Raw genomic sequence first — 18,285 nt, 5'->3', positions numbered from 1 at the left:
TTTTCCATCACAGAGAAAGATGAGTTAATGTTTTCTGAATACAAGATCAACTTACATCATCTTAAATTCTGGATGATACACCTATACTATTGTTATTTACTCTATCAAAGATTAAAACTAGTTTTTAGAAAAACCAGGGTTTGTGAAAACAATCCTCATGACATTTAAATTTTTAACCATTAAATGATGAAACCATATAATTCATTCCTAAGTAATAACAGCATTTAGTGTAACAAGCCTATAGTAAAAAGGAGGTCCCATTGTATTTCCATTGAATTTATTTACTCAAAGTTTAAGATGTTCTACAATGATGTCATTGTTCCTCTGAAAAGAAGAAGTGGAGTGAAGAAGATTAAATTACCTTCATAGTCTACTATAACTAATGAGAAAGAAGTCCCAGGATCTATAGTATTGTGCTAATTCAATTGTAATCTTGCACCAAGGCTGTACTTAATTTTCAAGAGATCTCTTCAATACTGACATCTGAAAGTTAACGTTTGAATTTCCATGATGTGGCAGGGGAAAAAAACAATGTTCCATTACACAGGTATATTGCATTACTTATCAGTGATTTGCAAACTGAAAAGAAGGGGAGTTCCCTTAATTTTCTTGTCTATAGGATTTTTGGTTCCACCCTTTAAGATAGTTATAGCTGAATATCAATGAAATAATCTAATGCATGAATTACTCAGGCACTTAAAGTTACAAGTTTTCTGAAGGCACCCAAAGAAAGAGATTCTGAAAACAAAAGAGAAAGAAAAGGAAAAAACCGCACAGTGAAAAAGAATGAAGATGTATATCTTTATCTATAAATGAAGAAAAAAAAATCTAGAGAACCCTATAAAAGAAAGATTCTTCACAGCTACAATATACCGCAAAGATACATGCCAACTCTGATGCAGTGAATCACTGGCAATGACCAAGAAGAATTTCTTTGCAAAATCTGTATTTAAAAAGTATGTGCTTAATCATTTGGCTAAATTTCAGCTTGAAGGTCCCCCTAAGAACATGAAAAGCCTTCCAGTTCAAAGATGTTTTAAAAGCAACAGACCCCCTTCTTTACTCCATCCCACATTTCCATAAAATTATGTATTAACAGGTAAAGTAGAAACTATAAATCTAATACTAGTTACCTTAAAAGTATACCTGGTTTATCACCTTAATATAATGAATCTTTTTAATCTATTCCAGAATTCTTTAAAATTCCATCCCAATTAAATTTTAAGAAAAGTAACCCCCAAATCCACTACAACACAAGTTACAGAAAGCAATTCAATAATATAAAAATACAATAAACTATGAAACCTAAGGTTCAATTAATAGCAGCAAACAGTAAAGGTCTAATTCATTACAAGCAGGACTTTGTCCTTATAACTATACCTAGGGTAGCAGCCATGAAAGTACCTTTAGTAGGTAGCAATGGCAAAAGAAGACAGAAGAATCAAGTAACACCTCACAAATTCGTAGCTGTTCTACAAGATAAGGAGGTAATCAGTGTTTAAAACAAATAAGATAAAAAAGATTCTTCAGATAATGAAGATCACTTATTTCATTTCTTATAAATTCTACAGTTACATCACTTGCCTATTTAGTCTCAGCATTCCATTATAATTCCTCACTGAAAAAGTCACTGTGAACTAATCTGTAATCATCACTGGACAGTACATTTGCCGTACCTATCACTCCTATCAGGAGCTGATGTCAGGGTTGGAAGTATTTATTTCAGTAAACCCTAGTGATAAACCCCTGAAACTGTAGCTCAATATAAACAGAGTAACAAGTTGCTATTACTGGAGTCAATCCTCTCAGGCTGGAGAAATAGTCTACTCTCAGTTATACTAACATGAAGCACAGGCCTGAGCAGCAAGACTAAAATAACTTCGCTCTCAATATGAGTCTTTTATTTGGTATGTTTTGGTAGCTATATTCAAACAAAGACAGCTGTGACTTTAGATCTTTACTTTAAATAAGAGTATACTGCAAAGGTCTTAATCAAAGTTTAAAAAACTACCAGTTTCCCTCTTGTAATAACTCTCATCAACATATTTGTACTTTTCTCATTATGCAAATTCTCCACAATTCCCTATAGCAAAGATAATGTTCCAGCATCAGATTATGTAAGCTCTACCATCCTGACGTGAGAAACGGAAGGGCCACTAAGGTGTTAGTATGGGTCAGTAAAGAGAATCTAGTGAAATCATGTGAGAGTAAAGAAATGTCTGCCACGAAGATACTCCGAATCAGACAGCCTATTTATGAACACACACAGCCTTACATATAGTTTATGAATTCATCATAATGGAGCTTCCATTTCAATTAGATTGGATTACATTAACTAATCTACTTAATTCAAATTTAGTAGCTTCAAAAAAGGAAATGTGGCCCTCAATGTAGTGGGACCTTGGTTCAGGAATGCTTTTGTTTGCAAATAATCTGGTGCATGACTAGAAGTGTTTGGCAAAATTGTGTTTGTTTGCAAACCCTGCTATGAGTGACAAACACGACCGTGGGCATCTTTCCCTCACACACAAATGTGGCCATCTTTTCCAAAACCACAGAACAAATTACCTCTATGAATGGAGGCACTGCTGTACTGATTAAGTCTCTACATTCACAGATGTACAAATTGACAAACTTTATTCTTATATGTGTATTACAAAAATGCCATAATTAGTCCAAAAACTACCATTTTAGAATTACATTTTATGGGCACTCATTTAACGTGTGTCAACCTTTAAAAATCTGGTTCTGCCAGACTACTCAAGTGTACACGCAGAGCTGCTCCTGGTACAGCCCTGCTGTGTGGATCCTCCGGGTGTCTCCGCCAGGTGAGTAACAGCACATCTGCTCCTCATTAACCTGCATATAGTGTTAGACTACACAGGAAACAAGTGCTTCTTGAGTGACCAACATTAGCTATGCTTTATCATCTACATAATACAATGTAAGTTACTTTTTAAATCTATGTCTGTTTGCAATACTCATGAACTCCAAAACACCAAAAGAAACCGTGTATTTCTCATGCATTTTCCTTATATTCAATAATTCTAAAATTATCCTGTGTTTTTGGTTTGGTTTTGGTACCAACAAGGAACTCGGAACCTCATACCTGCCAGGCAGTTGCTTATGCCACTAAGCTAACTCCCCAGTCCATGTTTTTGGTTTTTTATTGCTTTGTTTGTTGGTTTTTCTGAGACATGGTCTCTCTAGTTTAAGTTTCAACGAGGAGCAATCCTTCTGCCTCAATCTTCCAAGTACTGTGATCACAGATGTGTGCCCTCATGCCCAACTTTATTTTTTATTTTTGTTTTTGAGCAGGCTCCTACAATATAGTCTAGCTATCGTATAAATAATAGATAATAGAATGTTTTTGAAAGTTAAGAGCCAGTGTCAGACCCTCAGAGTTAGAATAGAGTTCTAACTCAGAACCTTGACATTCTCAAATGAGTTCTAATAGAGAACTCATAAACTAGATACTCCTTGTCCTACTAGGGTACAGGTAGACAGGCTTTGATGAGTTTACTGCTAATATCTGAGAAGGATGACTGCATAAAGGACTCTAAAAATATGTACTGAAAGCAGGTAACTGCCTTCTAAACTAAACTATATAATCAACTGTATTTGGATGAAATTGGAAAGAAAAAAAGAGGGTAAAGAACTGGGAAGTTTTAAACACTTGCATTTAAATCACAATCTACTCTGTTAGAAATATAGCTCATACATCAGTACTCAACAGTAAGAGGAATTACTACCGGTAAGAAAGATAAACAGTCACCCTTAAGAGGAAGCCACACTTTTAAGGAGCACTCTTACATTAAAATGACCACAGCAAAGGGGGACTTTCTGCAATACAACAAAATGCAGAATAGCAATATTTTCAATGTTCTAAACTGAAATTTAAAACAGCTAGACGAGAGGCTAGACTATCAGAAACCTACTAAAATATTTTTGAATGGGAAAATTCAATATGGAATTAATCAAAAAATGTGCATGTGAGATGACTATAAACACAAAGAACATCAGAAAAAATTCTGTTTAACAAAATTGTCAAACTACAACAGAATAATACAAGCCCTGCATGTTTTGTCTAAATGCTCTGCCAAGTCTTAATGATAAATATATATACTTTCAAACTGAGCTAGTCTTGTTAATATGAAATATAGTAAAAATAGTTTGTTCGTTATGTTAATTAAAATTTTATAACTATGATAGGTAAATCAGGAAAATGTAGATCACATTAGTTTCTTTATCAATTCAAAATAGAAGTTGTGAGAAAAAGAACTTACTGCAACAATCATAATTGCATTATCCAAAAAGCCAAACCCTACGAAAGGTATCGCATTGTGGATGAATACTGAAAAACATCAAGAAGAGAAAAATATATTTTAAAATTTCCATAACTTTAGAATGACAAAAACAGATCATATAATTAAAGCGTCCCCCACTGACTTGATAATTTTTAGAAGTTCCTTTTCAACAGATCCTGATACTGCTGTAAGTTTCACTACTTGACAAAAGCTATGCTGGAGAAACAAAACAATGTGCAATAAGTTTAAAAAAAAAAAAAGTTGTGCTAGGCCTTTGTATGTAATCTATAAAATTGCCAAGCATAGTCAATATCAAATTAACTGAGGACTTTTTCTCCTGTCATTTACTTATTTATTTATTTAGGAACTGGGACTCAAACTCAGGACCTCGTGCTTGCCAGGCAGGCACCATGCCACTGAGCTATATCCCTGTCCTCTGAGAACTTTTTTTTCAATAAACATCACAACTGCTGAGTATTACACTATATCAAAAAAAAAAAAAAAAAAAGTCCCTTAAGCCAACTGGATACATGTATTAGGTGACTTTGGAGTTTTTTTTCTTTTAATAGAGTTAAGCCCACAGAAAGGATAATTAAGCTATTACCCAAAAGTTATGAAAGGTTGATCTTATAATGACTTCTATACTAATCATTGAAAGCTGATAAGCAGTAAAACGAGCAAGCAAACAAAACCTCTACCCACAACCTCTATCAAAAACTAAGCCCAATGGGAAATAAAACATAATAGGATTATAGTTATATAATATTACATGAGATAGTAATAGATATATAATAGGTCTTAATTAAAAATATCCAAGATCAAGAACAAAATATTTATGAAGGTTATTAAAAACCTATTAGCATGATAAAAATCAAATAGCATATTAATAAGATTCAAAGGCTTTAGCCTTAAAATTATTTTACTTTTAGCCTGCCTAGGTACTTACCTGATAAGACATTCACAATGTTACAGTAAGTGGCTTCCAAAACATATACACAATCTCAATTTCCAAAAACATAAACAGGTCAGAAGTGTATAATAACATGTTTAAAAGTACACTAAAAAAATAAGACACTGTAGAGGACGCTGCTTAAGTATATCCGAAAATCATCTTTCCAGTGGTCTTTGAAACATAAAAATGGGCTGGGGATTTAGCTCAGCAGCATAAGCACCTGCCTTGCAAGCAGGCGGTCGTGAGCTCGATTCCCGGTACCGATAAAAATGAAAAAGACAAAAAAAAAAAAAAAAAAAGAAAAGAAAAGAAACATAAAAATGGCAAAATACTGATGAAACCAGTTGGGAATGCTTAGCCTGTTCGAGTTAATAGCATCTCTAAAATTGGCCAGTTACAAATACCTTAGAATTTAGGTGTTAAAGACGATAAAGTTAGATTGTACTAAATACTACTATTCTGGTAAAAAGTTGGTCAGTAAAACTAAAGCATGTTGTTACAACAGCCACTTTGAACTACAGATATATTTTTATGTTTATACCCAAATGAGTATTGTAGACAAAAATTTTTAACCCAAAGGGAAAAATGTGATTTCTTAAAAAGAGAAAAAAATTGTGTGTGTGTGTGTGTGTGTGTGTGTGTGTGTGTGTTGGGTGCTATCCTGAGAACCTAAAATACAAAGCTGATCCCAAGTCCTTAAAGGATTTTAGGTATAAATGACATATCCAACTAAATGGTGAAATTCAATATGGCCTACATGAAAATGATAAAGCATTATATGGTACTATCAAAATAGATTTTATTAATCTAAGAAGAATTAGAAAAGATTACTTGGGAAGAGAACTCAAACTGTTTTAGTATTTGAGGAACATTACTAAGTTCTAATATAAATTATATTCTACTGTGAGAGAAAAAAGAATCAGCTATTAGTTTTTCTCCAATTATATGAATTTGCTGTATAATGATCTAATTTTTAATTTCTTCAATTTCCTTTGGAAAACACTATTCTGTAATTTAACAGTTACTAGTAAATCACATTTAATATTTAGCTTTAATTTACAACCTACTCAAATTCACTACATAATTCTCTTCTTCCATTATCTTTATACTAAGATCCTAAACTCTTTTACATAAGTTAGACTTGCAATATTTATTCCTACCAAAAAGAAAGAACACTAGTAGCATTATAAAAGGCTTTTTTTTCTTGGTGGTTTTAAGCGAACTTTATTTTTTTCCCACTGTATGTAACAGTTAACAGGAAGCATTTCTATGTCAGAAAACAGTTCTACCCAACTAGAAGCCTAAAAACTCCAATTATGCAGTTATGTGACTTTCATTCAAACACATCCTTTTTTCTGGGAAGCAAATATACACTGAAATTTTCCCTGGGAATTAAGAATACTTCTACAATATGTTTAATTCTCTTTCATTTTAGGTGGTAAAGATATTTTAACTATATTAGATTCTTTTGAAGAACAGCAGATATTCCATAATATTGTGATGTCTTAAACTAAGTTTATAAAGTACTTCTGCATAATAAATGGGGTAATCCACTCTTATCTGGAAAGATCTGGTTTACTTCCATGCTATCAGCAAATGATAGTTATTTCAAATCTAAAATACGGATGCACAAATATTGAACAATTATACAATCATTACCATATCTCAGCTGTCCTGGGGTGGGTGGTTGAGCTTCCAACTTTTCTAAAGGGGAAAAAAAGAGCGTGGGGCAAGAATTAGTTACAGTAGCATGATCTTTTTATTACAATTAAAAAAGTATCAACAGACATAGAAATGGAAGAAATCAGAGTTTATTCATAAATTGTATTTAGGTTAATGGGCCAAAATTATTCATTTACAAGCATATTAATCAGTATGGATTAGATGACAAGACGAACAAACAAAGCTGAGCTTTAGTCACAACCCTATGAAGGGCCCTAGACCCTTGTCTTTTGTTTTCTTTTAGGTGTTTGCCCTAATATGAAACTGTTTACGTTACAATAGAAAAACACTTCAGAAATACAACTACTGTTTTTTAATAAAACAGTAACTCTAAAGAATGTCAAAATATATACAAATGCTGACAATGAACAAAGAATACTCAAAGACAACTAGGCATTATTTTTTAAAAGGCAAAGTAATATTTTAAAGCAATATAGTTGCAATGATGAATTTACTGGGTTGTGCAATGTTTAATTAGTTTCATTTGATAATATACTGAATATTTTTATTTTTGATACACGACTGGATAATAGAGAGTATTCTACACACTGCAACAACCAAGAAAGTATCATGCTATCTACAATTGTCAGTAATATATTAGTTATATGTCAGAGAGTTTCTCAAACATTAAAGTATCTGCAATATTGAGCCCATTAATATCATCAGTACTGACCCATATCAGGTGTAAAACATGGACAAACAGGTTCTCAAGAACTGCAGACGTACATAGCAATAATTGTTGTATCCTTGATTCTTGTATTTACTTTACTTTTGTGGATTTCCAGTTAGGTCCTAAGATTGTTGGGGCAACCCCTAGGGATCTGGCATGGAGCAGTATTTTAAAATCAAGTCTCAAGCAGGAAAAAGAGGGCAGAATAAGAGCCATCCTGATAACTGTAACTGAGCCACAAATAACAATTCCCACACTTCAGCACCAAGAAATTTTGCTGCATCACAGGGTGGAACCTCTGCCTCTCAGGGAGTCATTTTCTCTCTCTCCTTTGCAATTGGCACCAAAGAAGCCAGACGGTGGGGGAATCCATGGAGTGTTTTCAACCTGTCTACCCTGTTATTGAAGTTCAAGTTCCCCATAACCCAGGGCAAGTTACATGTCTTCATGAAGCTGTATCTCTTAAATCCCTAGAAGAATGAAAAAAGGCTACTACTGCTATCATGGCCCTATGGCTCCCTTTACATTGAGTTTAGTAGAGTTCCTACGACATCAGATTATGGCCCCAAATGATTGGAAAGAAATAACTAAAGCATATTTAAGTCTAGGGGATTATTTATTGTGGAAAACAATTTTTTTTGAATGGTGCACAAATCAGGCCTTAAGCAAAGCTATTCACAACATGGCCATTATAAAAGATACACTAATCACAGGTATCTGCTGCCACAATCAACTTACTTTTGAATTACAAGAGCAAATTAAACAAGCTGCCAAAAGGGTTGGAGGGAACTTCCTTCAAAGAGTGAGAGACCACTGATTTGCTTTCTTCAAGGTCTTGATGAACCTTTTGAAGATTATGCGGCATGCTTATTACAAGCTTGTGAGAGAATTATTAGTAACACAGGCTGGTGAGTCAGTCGCTCAACAATTGGCACTTGAAAGCATAAATAAATGGTATAAAGAGGTTTTAAGAGCCCACAAAAAGTAGGCTACACTGTCTCCAGAGATTTGAATTTAGGCCGACACTGCCCCTTATATGCACAGGGACTGCCTTGGCAACACCCATTACTCAGGCCGTTCATCCACGGCCTAGAGGAAAGGGAAGAACATGCTCATTTGTTTCAGCTGTGGAGGTGAAGGGCATTTTTGCCCAAGATTTCCCTGCTGCACCTGTAAAGGCAGCACAGCCATATCTGTCCCTTTAACAAAACCTTCTATTATCTGTCCAATGGGTAGCTGAGGATATCAGTGGGCTACTCAGTGTAGATTCACAACTGAAAAGGACAGGACCTACTCCAGGAAACTGCCAGGAAGGCCGCCACAGCCCTGCCAAACAGTAGAGGGGCTAAGGCTTGGGGAGCTTCCCTGAGACAGCACGGCCCTGCTCAGTGCGGCAGGTTCCTAGTGACCAGGGGATAGCGGTACTGATTTGTGGTTTGCTGACTTTTGTTTAACAAACGTTCTCATAATAGACAATCTCAAATAACCAATATGATGCCAACCAACTTGCAAAACTTCTAAAACTTCAACATTTGGCTTCTGTGAGCTGGTAATAGGCTGGCTCCAGCATATCACTGTCTCACTATGGCTTTGTAGTAAGTTTTGATATATGGTAGTGTGATTCTCAAACTCTGTTGTTTTTCAAAATTACTTTAGGAGTACTTGCTTCAAATTCAAGATCAATATAACTCTGCGTTTATTTAGGTCTTATTTTCTTATATCAGTTTTTCAATTTTCAATACACTGACACTGTACATATTTTATTAGTTGTATATATAGCTGTTGTATGGTTTTTGTGATAGAACTGTGGGGGACCAGCGGTGGCTGAAAGATAAGAAGTATGAAATATAAATGACCTTTATTTTGAGAATGTGGGGAAAGATACCCCGACCCCCTGGGGCGTGGCATCTCCATCCCAGGGCGGATCTCTCCGTGGAACACGTGGAGTGAGGCACATAAGTAGCCTCGGTTTGGGGTGGAACCTAAGGGGGCATTAAGGATGCACAGGTAGCCCATTGGTCTTTGTTTGGCGCCATAGGCAAATTCCTAAGGGTGGGGGAGATAGGAGCCCCTTGGTTTTACTGGCTACAGTGTCCTGTCTGGGTCAAAACCCTTTCATTTTGTGCTGTTACAAATCTTCTGTAAATTCCTGTTTTTAAAAAATGGTGGCCATGGCTACAGAGGCAACAACTGCCACGTCCATGGGGGATGGGCAGTGATGAGCCCCTCCCTGGCAGCAAGGCAAGCACCGACCCCCACCCAATCACTGCCACCAAAGCGCTGGTGCCAAAGGGCAAAGCCAAGGGGAAACAGTCCCCCAGGCCAATGAGCTACAGGGTAGCTCACTCACAGCCCTGAGGCAAGAGGGGGAGCTGCAGCCAGACACAAAAGCTGGAAGCAGAAGTCCCAAGCCTCAAATACCAAGTACAAGTGTTTCTTTTCTACACCTAAGAGTGGTAATGGCCCAGCTACAGGACTGCTGCCTTTCGAAGGTTTTGTAAAACTTTCATATTTCCCTCATCATAGGTCTTCCTTATAATCCTCAAAGTCTAAAAATTGTTAAATATGCTCATCATACACTCAAAATTCAATTATAAAAACAAAAGGTGGGGTTTCTTACAAAACTTACACCTCATAATAAGACTTCATTTGGCAGTATACACTGTTAACTTTTTAAATCCTACTACGGATGGAACTACAGCAGCAGAAAGACAATTCAGTCAGGTAAAGGAAAAGAAGCTAGGAAAGATCCTAGCCTACTATACACTTGGGGTAGAGGCGATGCTTTTGTTTTTCCAGAGAATACTCAATGGCCTATTTGGGTGCCAGAACATGTTGTCTGACTGTATCATGGACCTGGACCCAGAGTTCATTCCAACTTTCAAGAAGATGCTTAGTCCTCTGACAGTGATGCCTCAGAGATCACATCACAACTGATAGAAAAGGATAGGGCGAGACTCAACCTGGGGCCAGTTAAAGGAACTGACCCAGGATGCCCCGGAGATGGTAACCAAAAGCAGAAATAAAAAAATCTGAGTAGGTGACTGAGTGTAAAGATAACTGAGCTGAAAGTTACATGAAAGAAAGGGAGATGAAAGTTACTAGTATCCTTTAGACAAAGTAAAATAACAATATATATTAATTATAGATAAAAGATTTTGTCCCAAATTTTTCTTGCAAGAGACCTCTGCTAATTGACCAACAACAATCTCTGACTAGTCTACTTGCAGTTATAAATTTTTAAATTGTAAAAAATTATAATTCAATTTGGTCAAAAATATATTTGAGTGCACTCTGATTTTGTAAATGTTTATTGTCTGTTAAGCTGTGTACTTGAACAGTTGTATTTTGAGCTTAACGTTTTTTTTTCTCTTTTTTTTTCTTTTGCATTTTTGTATCATTTGTTCAAAATTTAATTTGGTTTATAGATTTAAAAAGCATCCTTCTACCTGGGTTGCCAGCTGGTCAAAATGATGCTAAAATTGGCTGTGCAAATGTAATGGATATTGTTGTTTATTATGTCTGGAGAGTCTCTCTTTGTTCAAAACAATAATGTGTTATGTTGTGACTGAGTTTTCATAAGTCATCAAAAATGATTAGGAGAATTAAAAATTCGTTAGGAGGGGAGAGATTGGGTTGGACAGGACTCCAATTAATGATTAAGACAGCAGCTGCCTAGCATAACATAACAAGTTCTTGTCCATTAATGGGAGGCCCTAGTGATCTCCATAGCCTTTGAGAGATACTTCAATAGCTGTTATTAAAAATATATTATTATGATATGTTTACACTGGTCATCATCAAAAGATTAAGTTTTCTAGACAAAAAGATTCTTGACTTAAAGATGCTCTGGCACAAAGGTTTCCATATGTCTGTGACAATTGTTATTATTTTTGTAGTGTATCTAATGCACTTATGTTTTCAGATGTGTGGGTCTTCCAAAGCGTGGAATAAAGATTACTTATGGTGATGACTTTTCTTTCAGATTCAAACATCCACCTTTAACAAAAACTTACGAGATGTACATTCCACTAAAGGCCAACTAGTTAATTAAAAGTTTCTTATGTATTAGATTGTTGGAGATCACTATGAAGCAGCTCTGAGCAGGATTTAAACTTTACTAATTGGCTTTCTGTGTTTATCTGTGAGTCTGTCCTAGGCCTTGGCCCCTTGTCTGACATCGGGAGCTGATTCATAGTAAGTGAAGCTCTATGAATCACTGGTCCTGGCTAAGGCCTAGTGGCCTGTGAGGCAGGAGATACTTCAAAGGGAAACATAAGGCCACAGCTGCGGACACGGACACTCTGGCTCCAACCCCAATTAACAAGGTAGAGACTGCAGCTGCAAAGATTACTCCTACAGTTTCACTTCTACCATGTCTTCATGATAAAGACAGTTCTACTAACTGACTTGATTCATTATTTGGAGACATCTCTGAAGTGACTCCCTAGGTCCTACTCATTGCCTGCCCTTTCCTCAGTCTCTCTGGCCATTGCCCTCGGTTCTAATATAAGTGGACTGATCCAGAGAAGCTTTTGTCTTTACCCTCGAAGTCTCGAGCTTAAAGGGTTTTGACCCTCCTGTAGCCCTAAAAATCATACAATTTTTCTCTTTTTTATTTAACTTCCAGCGTACACTCATTTGGGAGATCGGGGATCTAAGTCAGAACCCGATATTAAATAAAGACAACTGACTAAAAAGGGTATTTTATGTCAAAATGGAAATTCAGTTGTGTTATAAAAATATCATCGTGATTGCCTTGTTACAATATTATGTATAGTTTTAATGTCTAATTTTCTGTGTAAAGTATATAACTTATCTGTTATATTCTGTAGGGATTTAAATACTAGGACATCAAGGCAGCAGTTCCATTTTATGTTCTAAAGTGTTTGATACTCAGACAATGTCATAATATTAAGCTTACTGCCTTCATTAACCTTCTCTTCTGGATGTGAGGCTTGGAGACCAAAAACTAAAAAGAAAACTTAGGAGGACAGTCAATACTCTGGCCCCAGTCCTCTGAGGTCAATGAGGATCAAGGACTTAGGAGAATCTCTGCTGCAATATCCTATACTCAGTGATCTCCTGGTCTTCTGACCAAGGAGACTGTGGGACCACAAAAAAAAGTGTTCAATATGTAGAGTCACCAGGACAGAAAAATCTCCCAAGCTTCATAGAAAGCAACTTGGTCAAGCAATGGCTGTGAGTTGTCATCCAGATGGCTGACAATGACAGAAGTATAAGAGGTGTTGTGCATGGTTCCAACGAAATTCCTGAGGAGACTTAACTGACCTTGATATTTAGCAAGAGATTGATTTTAATTAATACAGGTCTCACTTTGACTTGGTCTTGAACATCCAGCAAAAAAGTGTAACTATAAAGAAGAAAGCTGTCTGCAGAGTCCTCCAAACAACTGCTTCAACTTCTTTGGAACACCCATTGACTGCAACTACAAAGCAAAAAAGTGGGAGATGTGGGGAGTAGCTGAAGTTAGAAACTGATCAAAGTGTGGGGGAAAGGCAAGCCCCTGAGAGACCAGAGTGCTGGAGGCAAGCTGAACAAGCTGCTCAGTCTAGAGAATGCCAAGTCTGGAGACAATCCAAGCAATGAATTGTTAGGCAAAGGGGTGTCACGTGACACTCACCTGCCAAAAGTATAATAAATGCGCTACAGCTGTTGAGCAGTTCCTGCTCTCCCATCTAGAGAGAGGACTCTACCTGACCCCACCTTTCTGGTCTGGTCTTTAATTCTTCACCTCTCCATTGCCCTTCACAGTCCTCACCCTGGGAAGTTCCAGAGCTGCGCTGACACAGCATATAACATCTTATTTCACTGCAGCAACGCAGAAATATTAAGGAAAACAATTTAAGATATTTAAAGCAATTTTTATTAAATAAAACTAATTTCTTGAAATGTATAAAGAATGAGGTATTCTACTTAGTTTTCCAATAGTTAAAGCAACCAGAAAGCAATTATGGCTTGTAAAATACTGTTACCACCTACAAAAAGCAATACTAAATTTCAAAAAAGAATATTACATTGGTGATCCAGGGATTATTGTGCATTTAAATCATCATTTTAAACCTTTATTAAATGTGACAGTACCCCACTTAAAAAAATCAAAAGGTCAAAGGAGAAACATTAATTTTTTTCTATTTAATGAATAAATATACTTAGCCCAAAAATTTTGTATTATAAGTACAAATATTTAAATAGTATGTAGAAAACAAACTGACAGAAGCCTATAAACAAACAGTGGAAGGTATTTAAAAACACACAGTGGAAGGCTATAAAACACCTCATTATTCCTCCCACATAGGAAGAGATGTTACACTGAAAATGATCGCTCAGGTTTTCACAGGCATAGAACTAGTGACAATCGCCGAAAAGATCTGCAAAGCTTGCCCACTTTGTGCCTACAACAACCTGGGCAAAACTGAACCACATCTTTTATTAGAACCTGTACAGAGGAAAGGGATCCCTGAGGAGGACTGGCAATTAACTTTAGGCATATGCCACCATGTAAAATAACTAAATACATGCAGATCCTACACGACACCTTTGCAGGCTGGATTGAAGCCTTTCCTATCTGTTCGGAAAAGATCACAGGGGTAGTCAAGGTACTTTTTTAAAAAAACCATCCTGTGACAGTATGCAATGTATGTACCATTGCTCCCCCTGATTAATGTGTTTTGAAATTTTATTGTAGTTTTTTCTTTTTTATTTTCTTTCTTTTTATCTTTGAATAAAATGGATTTGAAAAAACATCATCCCAGATCTGGACTACTCTAGTCCCTTCAGAGTGACAATGGACCTTTTACCTCCCAAATAACTCAGCGAGTGGCAAAGGCCTTAGAAATAAAGAACCACCTCGATTCCTCCTGGCAACCTCAATCTTCTGGAAAAATAGAAAAAGCCAACCAGACCCTAAAGTGAGCTCTGGCAACTCTGCCAAGAGGTGTCTGAGTCTGGCTCTGATTGCAGCTAACAGGACTCGGGGGGTTTGCAACCTGCCCAAACTGGGCTAAGTTTCAGATGCTATACAGAAGGCCATTTCTATCTTCTGATATGGTAGATGACCCCGAGACTAAAGATCTTCAGAATATCTCATCAATCAGGGCCAAGCACAACAAGCCATCTGAATGTATGAAGACAGAGTCCTGCCGGCTCCTGGCCCAAGGGTCTGCACTGGAGACCAGGTGCTTGTGAAAACTTGGAACACCAGCAAACCAAAGTAGAAAGGACCCTTTTCAGTGTTCCATGTGACACCCACTGTAGTAAAGATGTCAAAGACAGATTAATGGGTTCACCCTTTTAGATTAAAGTTAGTCCAATCTAAACTGCCTAAAGAACAAGATCGTCCAAAAAGAAAAAGCATGCCTGTGACCTCTGGAAGACTGAGATTTGTCTTCAAAACCCAAGGCTGCAGTGCTGCTGCTGCTAAGTAAACAAGACCTTGTTAAGGCCATGACTATAATTTATCTTACAAACCCCTCTAATGTACACTCTTCTCTACAGGAACCGTGGAAGTCTGACCTGCTCTCCCATATATGGGCTAATGGTAATTTCTCCCCAGACAGGCAGCTTGAAGGTCACACTTTCTGACAGGTTTTCCTTCCCTCAACACAGCGACAGCCACAGCACCTGAGGTGCTTGGAGAACACAATCCCTAACAGGTGGGCTCTATATGCCCTTCCTGCTGAAGTTATAAAGGGCAGAGCCACCCTCCTCCTCAACACCCCATAAAGATTTATGGGATTTATGTCTCTCAGGGGAAATAGGAGATAGCTTGTGGCAGAGCTGGCTTGGAAAATGATCAAGACCTGTCAATTACACAATCCCAGGGCAACACCAGGACCTGGTATGCAGAACTTCTCCAGAGCTCCTACAAGATATGGACAGCATAAAAGAAGCCTGGATACCACAGGAAGCAGGGTATCCTGGCTTCCCACGATAGTCCAGGCGGAGTTTCTCAGACACAGAGTGAACTTTTATTTTTGCTTTTATCTTTTCTTCTCTTGTTCATCACAGGCGCACACTGCAGAGCTGGCTTCTCTCATACCCCTTCACCACTCACTTTTCAAACAAACTTTTGATGCCATTTTTGGCTTATCTTGTCCAAATCTTTGTTTCAGGCAAGAAGGACATGGAATGGTTTTAACTGGCGGACCATTTCTAAAGGAACTACTTACTGGATAACAAGATCTGGGAGAATTAGCTGCTGGAAAACATGGTCTCTCTACAGTTTTTGCTTTGTTGATTGACCATCAAATGGTCTAAATTTGCTACCTTTGAATCAGACTCAGCATAAAGATGATACTAAGCACCTGAGAAAAACAGAAAAGGAACCATCTCCAACTGTGCCACAAGTTCCTAGGTTTTGCTATAGTACTAATGGTTTCTGGCTCACATTCTAATGGTTTATTTTAAAATAAATTCCTGACCAACTGTTTAGTTAGTTACTTTTTTTAACTTAATATGGCATCTGGTGGAACAGGAAATTACCTAGGTGTACAATTTAATAAAACAAATTCAAGTTAATCAGATTTTTTCACTTTACTCTATTAGAAGACATCCAAAAATAGTTTTCTGGCTGGTAAGATCAAGGCGAAGCTTTTCCAATGACACATACTTGGGTCAGTAATCCTAGAACTAAGCCTATCGACTGCAGTGACCATATGACCTCTAACCACATAAGAATAAATATTTCCATTTTAGAGCTCACATGTGTTTTAATCTCAGGAAATTCCTACTAGATTTTAACATAATATGTTTTAGAAAACTCCACAACTGAAATGTGACATATTAAAATATTTTATCCGTGCTATCTTTTAGCATACTAAAAGTTATTCTTTTCTATCAAAATTCAGAATAAGTACAGGATTATTTTAATTGTACTTTTCACAAACATTACAAGTGTTAAAACTGAACCCTGAGAACAGAACTGCCTGCAGCCTCACCATATAATGCCGACCCTAGTTCATAGCTGCCATTGTGGCCTTTTCTACTGCACTCTCTTGAAATTCCACTTGGCCACTCATTTTAGTGGGAAATACACACTATAATTGGCATTCAGAGAAGGAGAATAAGAGAGCACTTACGGTCTGAGATGACACAACCATATATTTTTGTTCTACTAACAGATCTAAAGGTCTGTAATTATCTGTAGATGTATCTGTAGATATATTAAAGACAGTATAGTTAAACAAAATCTTAATGTCAATCATTACTATACTATTTTTGAGACAAAAACGTAGTAACAGCTTCGAGAAGACCAACCAAAAGAACTGAAAGTTTAAAAATAATGTCCAGATGTTAACTAATTTGTCACTGGACAAACTGCCTACAAGAAACTGATCAACTGCGTCTGTAACAAGAATCTACCTGCCAGCAGCTAACATCACAACCCTAGGCTTGGTGTTTACTTTCTGGCAAGGGTCAAGCAATGTCACGGAAAAAGTGCCAGATGCCAGGATGCCATGTAAAAGAAGAAAGCAGGCCACACTCAAATACCCCAAACCCCAAGCTGTTCTTAAAACTTCTCAAATTACACACATACACACAGAATCATGTCACCAAGACATTAAGAGACAACAGGTGGTTCTGGTCTTTGTCATAACTTTGACCAGTGGAATTCTTTCTCTTAATTGTTAAGGTAACATTTATCTCAGTTTTATATAATGCATAGCTATATTGGTTTTATAGAATTACAACATATACTGCAGCTGACTTCCACTATTATTTATAACATGTGATGTATATCACATTTCCAAATACTACTTCTGCTCTTGAAATCAGTACTGTTTACTGAATCCAAGAAGTGCAATAAGGACCAAGAAAATGATCCAAGATCATTGAGGGATAACAAGTACAACTGAGGGTAAAAACTAAATTTCTTGATTCTTAAGTTGGTGTGTCTTTCATTAATCACATTTTCCCCAGTGAAAAAATTTCATTTATAAAAATACAAAATTCTTACTTGATTTGAGTATCAAGTTTCTGATAGCAGATTCCCCAAATAATCTACTGAAAAAGGCCATGTGCCTTGATGATTTAAAAAAACTAATAAAATTTATTGAAGCATATACAGCAAAGTTATCACCAAACTAAACTACATAAAAATAAACTTGGTAATACTAAAATATAAGATACAACTAACTCTGGTAATGTTAACTGGAAAAGACAGCAAGTAGTTTATCTCCAATTTTCTTTTGCCAAATTTATCTTCTATAACAAAATCCAGTAATTTTGATGATGAGATTGCCTATTAACTTGGGGGAATGAAACTAAAACCCTCAAGGATTCACAAACTAGAGAGAGTAGCTGGCTGCCTGCTCTGTCACGAATTTAAATAAAATACCTACCCTCAAGAAGTCTCTCAAGTGTCTTCTGACTCTGCTGTCAGGTAAAACTGATTACTATAGTTGAAATTTAATATAATTATCTCACATTAAGGTATATATATTCACATAATTTGTATGTAAATATACATTTATACATTCATGGTTTATACATTTAAAAGATGAGGTTACTAAATTTTTTAATGTAAAAGGAATTTTGAACTAAAAATTAGAAAACAAAATCCTAGATGCCTTTGGCATATCTAAAGCACTGTTATATTTCCCAGTAGGAAG

At 36.5% G+C, this 18,285-nt stretch overlaps 1 protein-coding gene across 2 annotated transcripts in view; it reads right to left on the bottom strand.

The window, feature by feature from the left end:
- Positions 1-18,285, bottom strand: part of Tmem65 (transmembrane protein 65) — a 46,988-nt gene that overhangs the window by 11,447 nt on the left and 17,256 nt on the right. For both annotated transcript variants that reach the window (XM_063231131.1, XM_063231132.1), the window contains 2 exons: positions 6,919-6,963; positions 4,287-4,354 (listed from right to left, as the gene is read on the bottom strand). In XM_063231131.1, coding sequence (XP_063087201.1) covers positions 4,287-4,354; positions 6,919-6,963 — 113 coding nt within the window. The remainder of the gene's footprint in view (positions 1-4,286; positions 4,355-6,918; positions 6,964-18,285) is intronic.

The sequence above is a fragment of the Cavia porcellus genome, unplaced genomic scaffold (genome assembly GCF_034190915.1).
Source record: "Cavia porcellus strain 051 isolate PalLab524CR breed Dunkin Hartley unplaced genomic scaffold, mCavPor4.1 scaffold_19, whole genome shotgun sequence".
NCBI classification, from domain to species: Eukaryota; Metazoa; Chordata; class Mammalia; order Rodentia; family Caviidae; genus Cavia; species Cavia porcellus.
The sequence above is the reverse complement of the archived record's forward strand: the minus strand, read 5'-3'. Positions and strand labels throughout refer to the sequence as shown.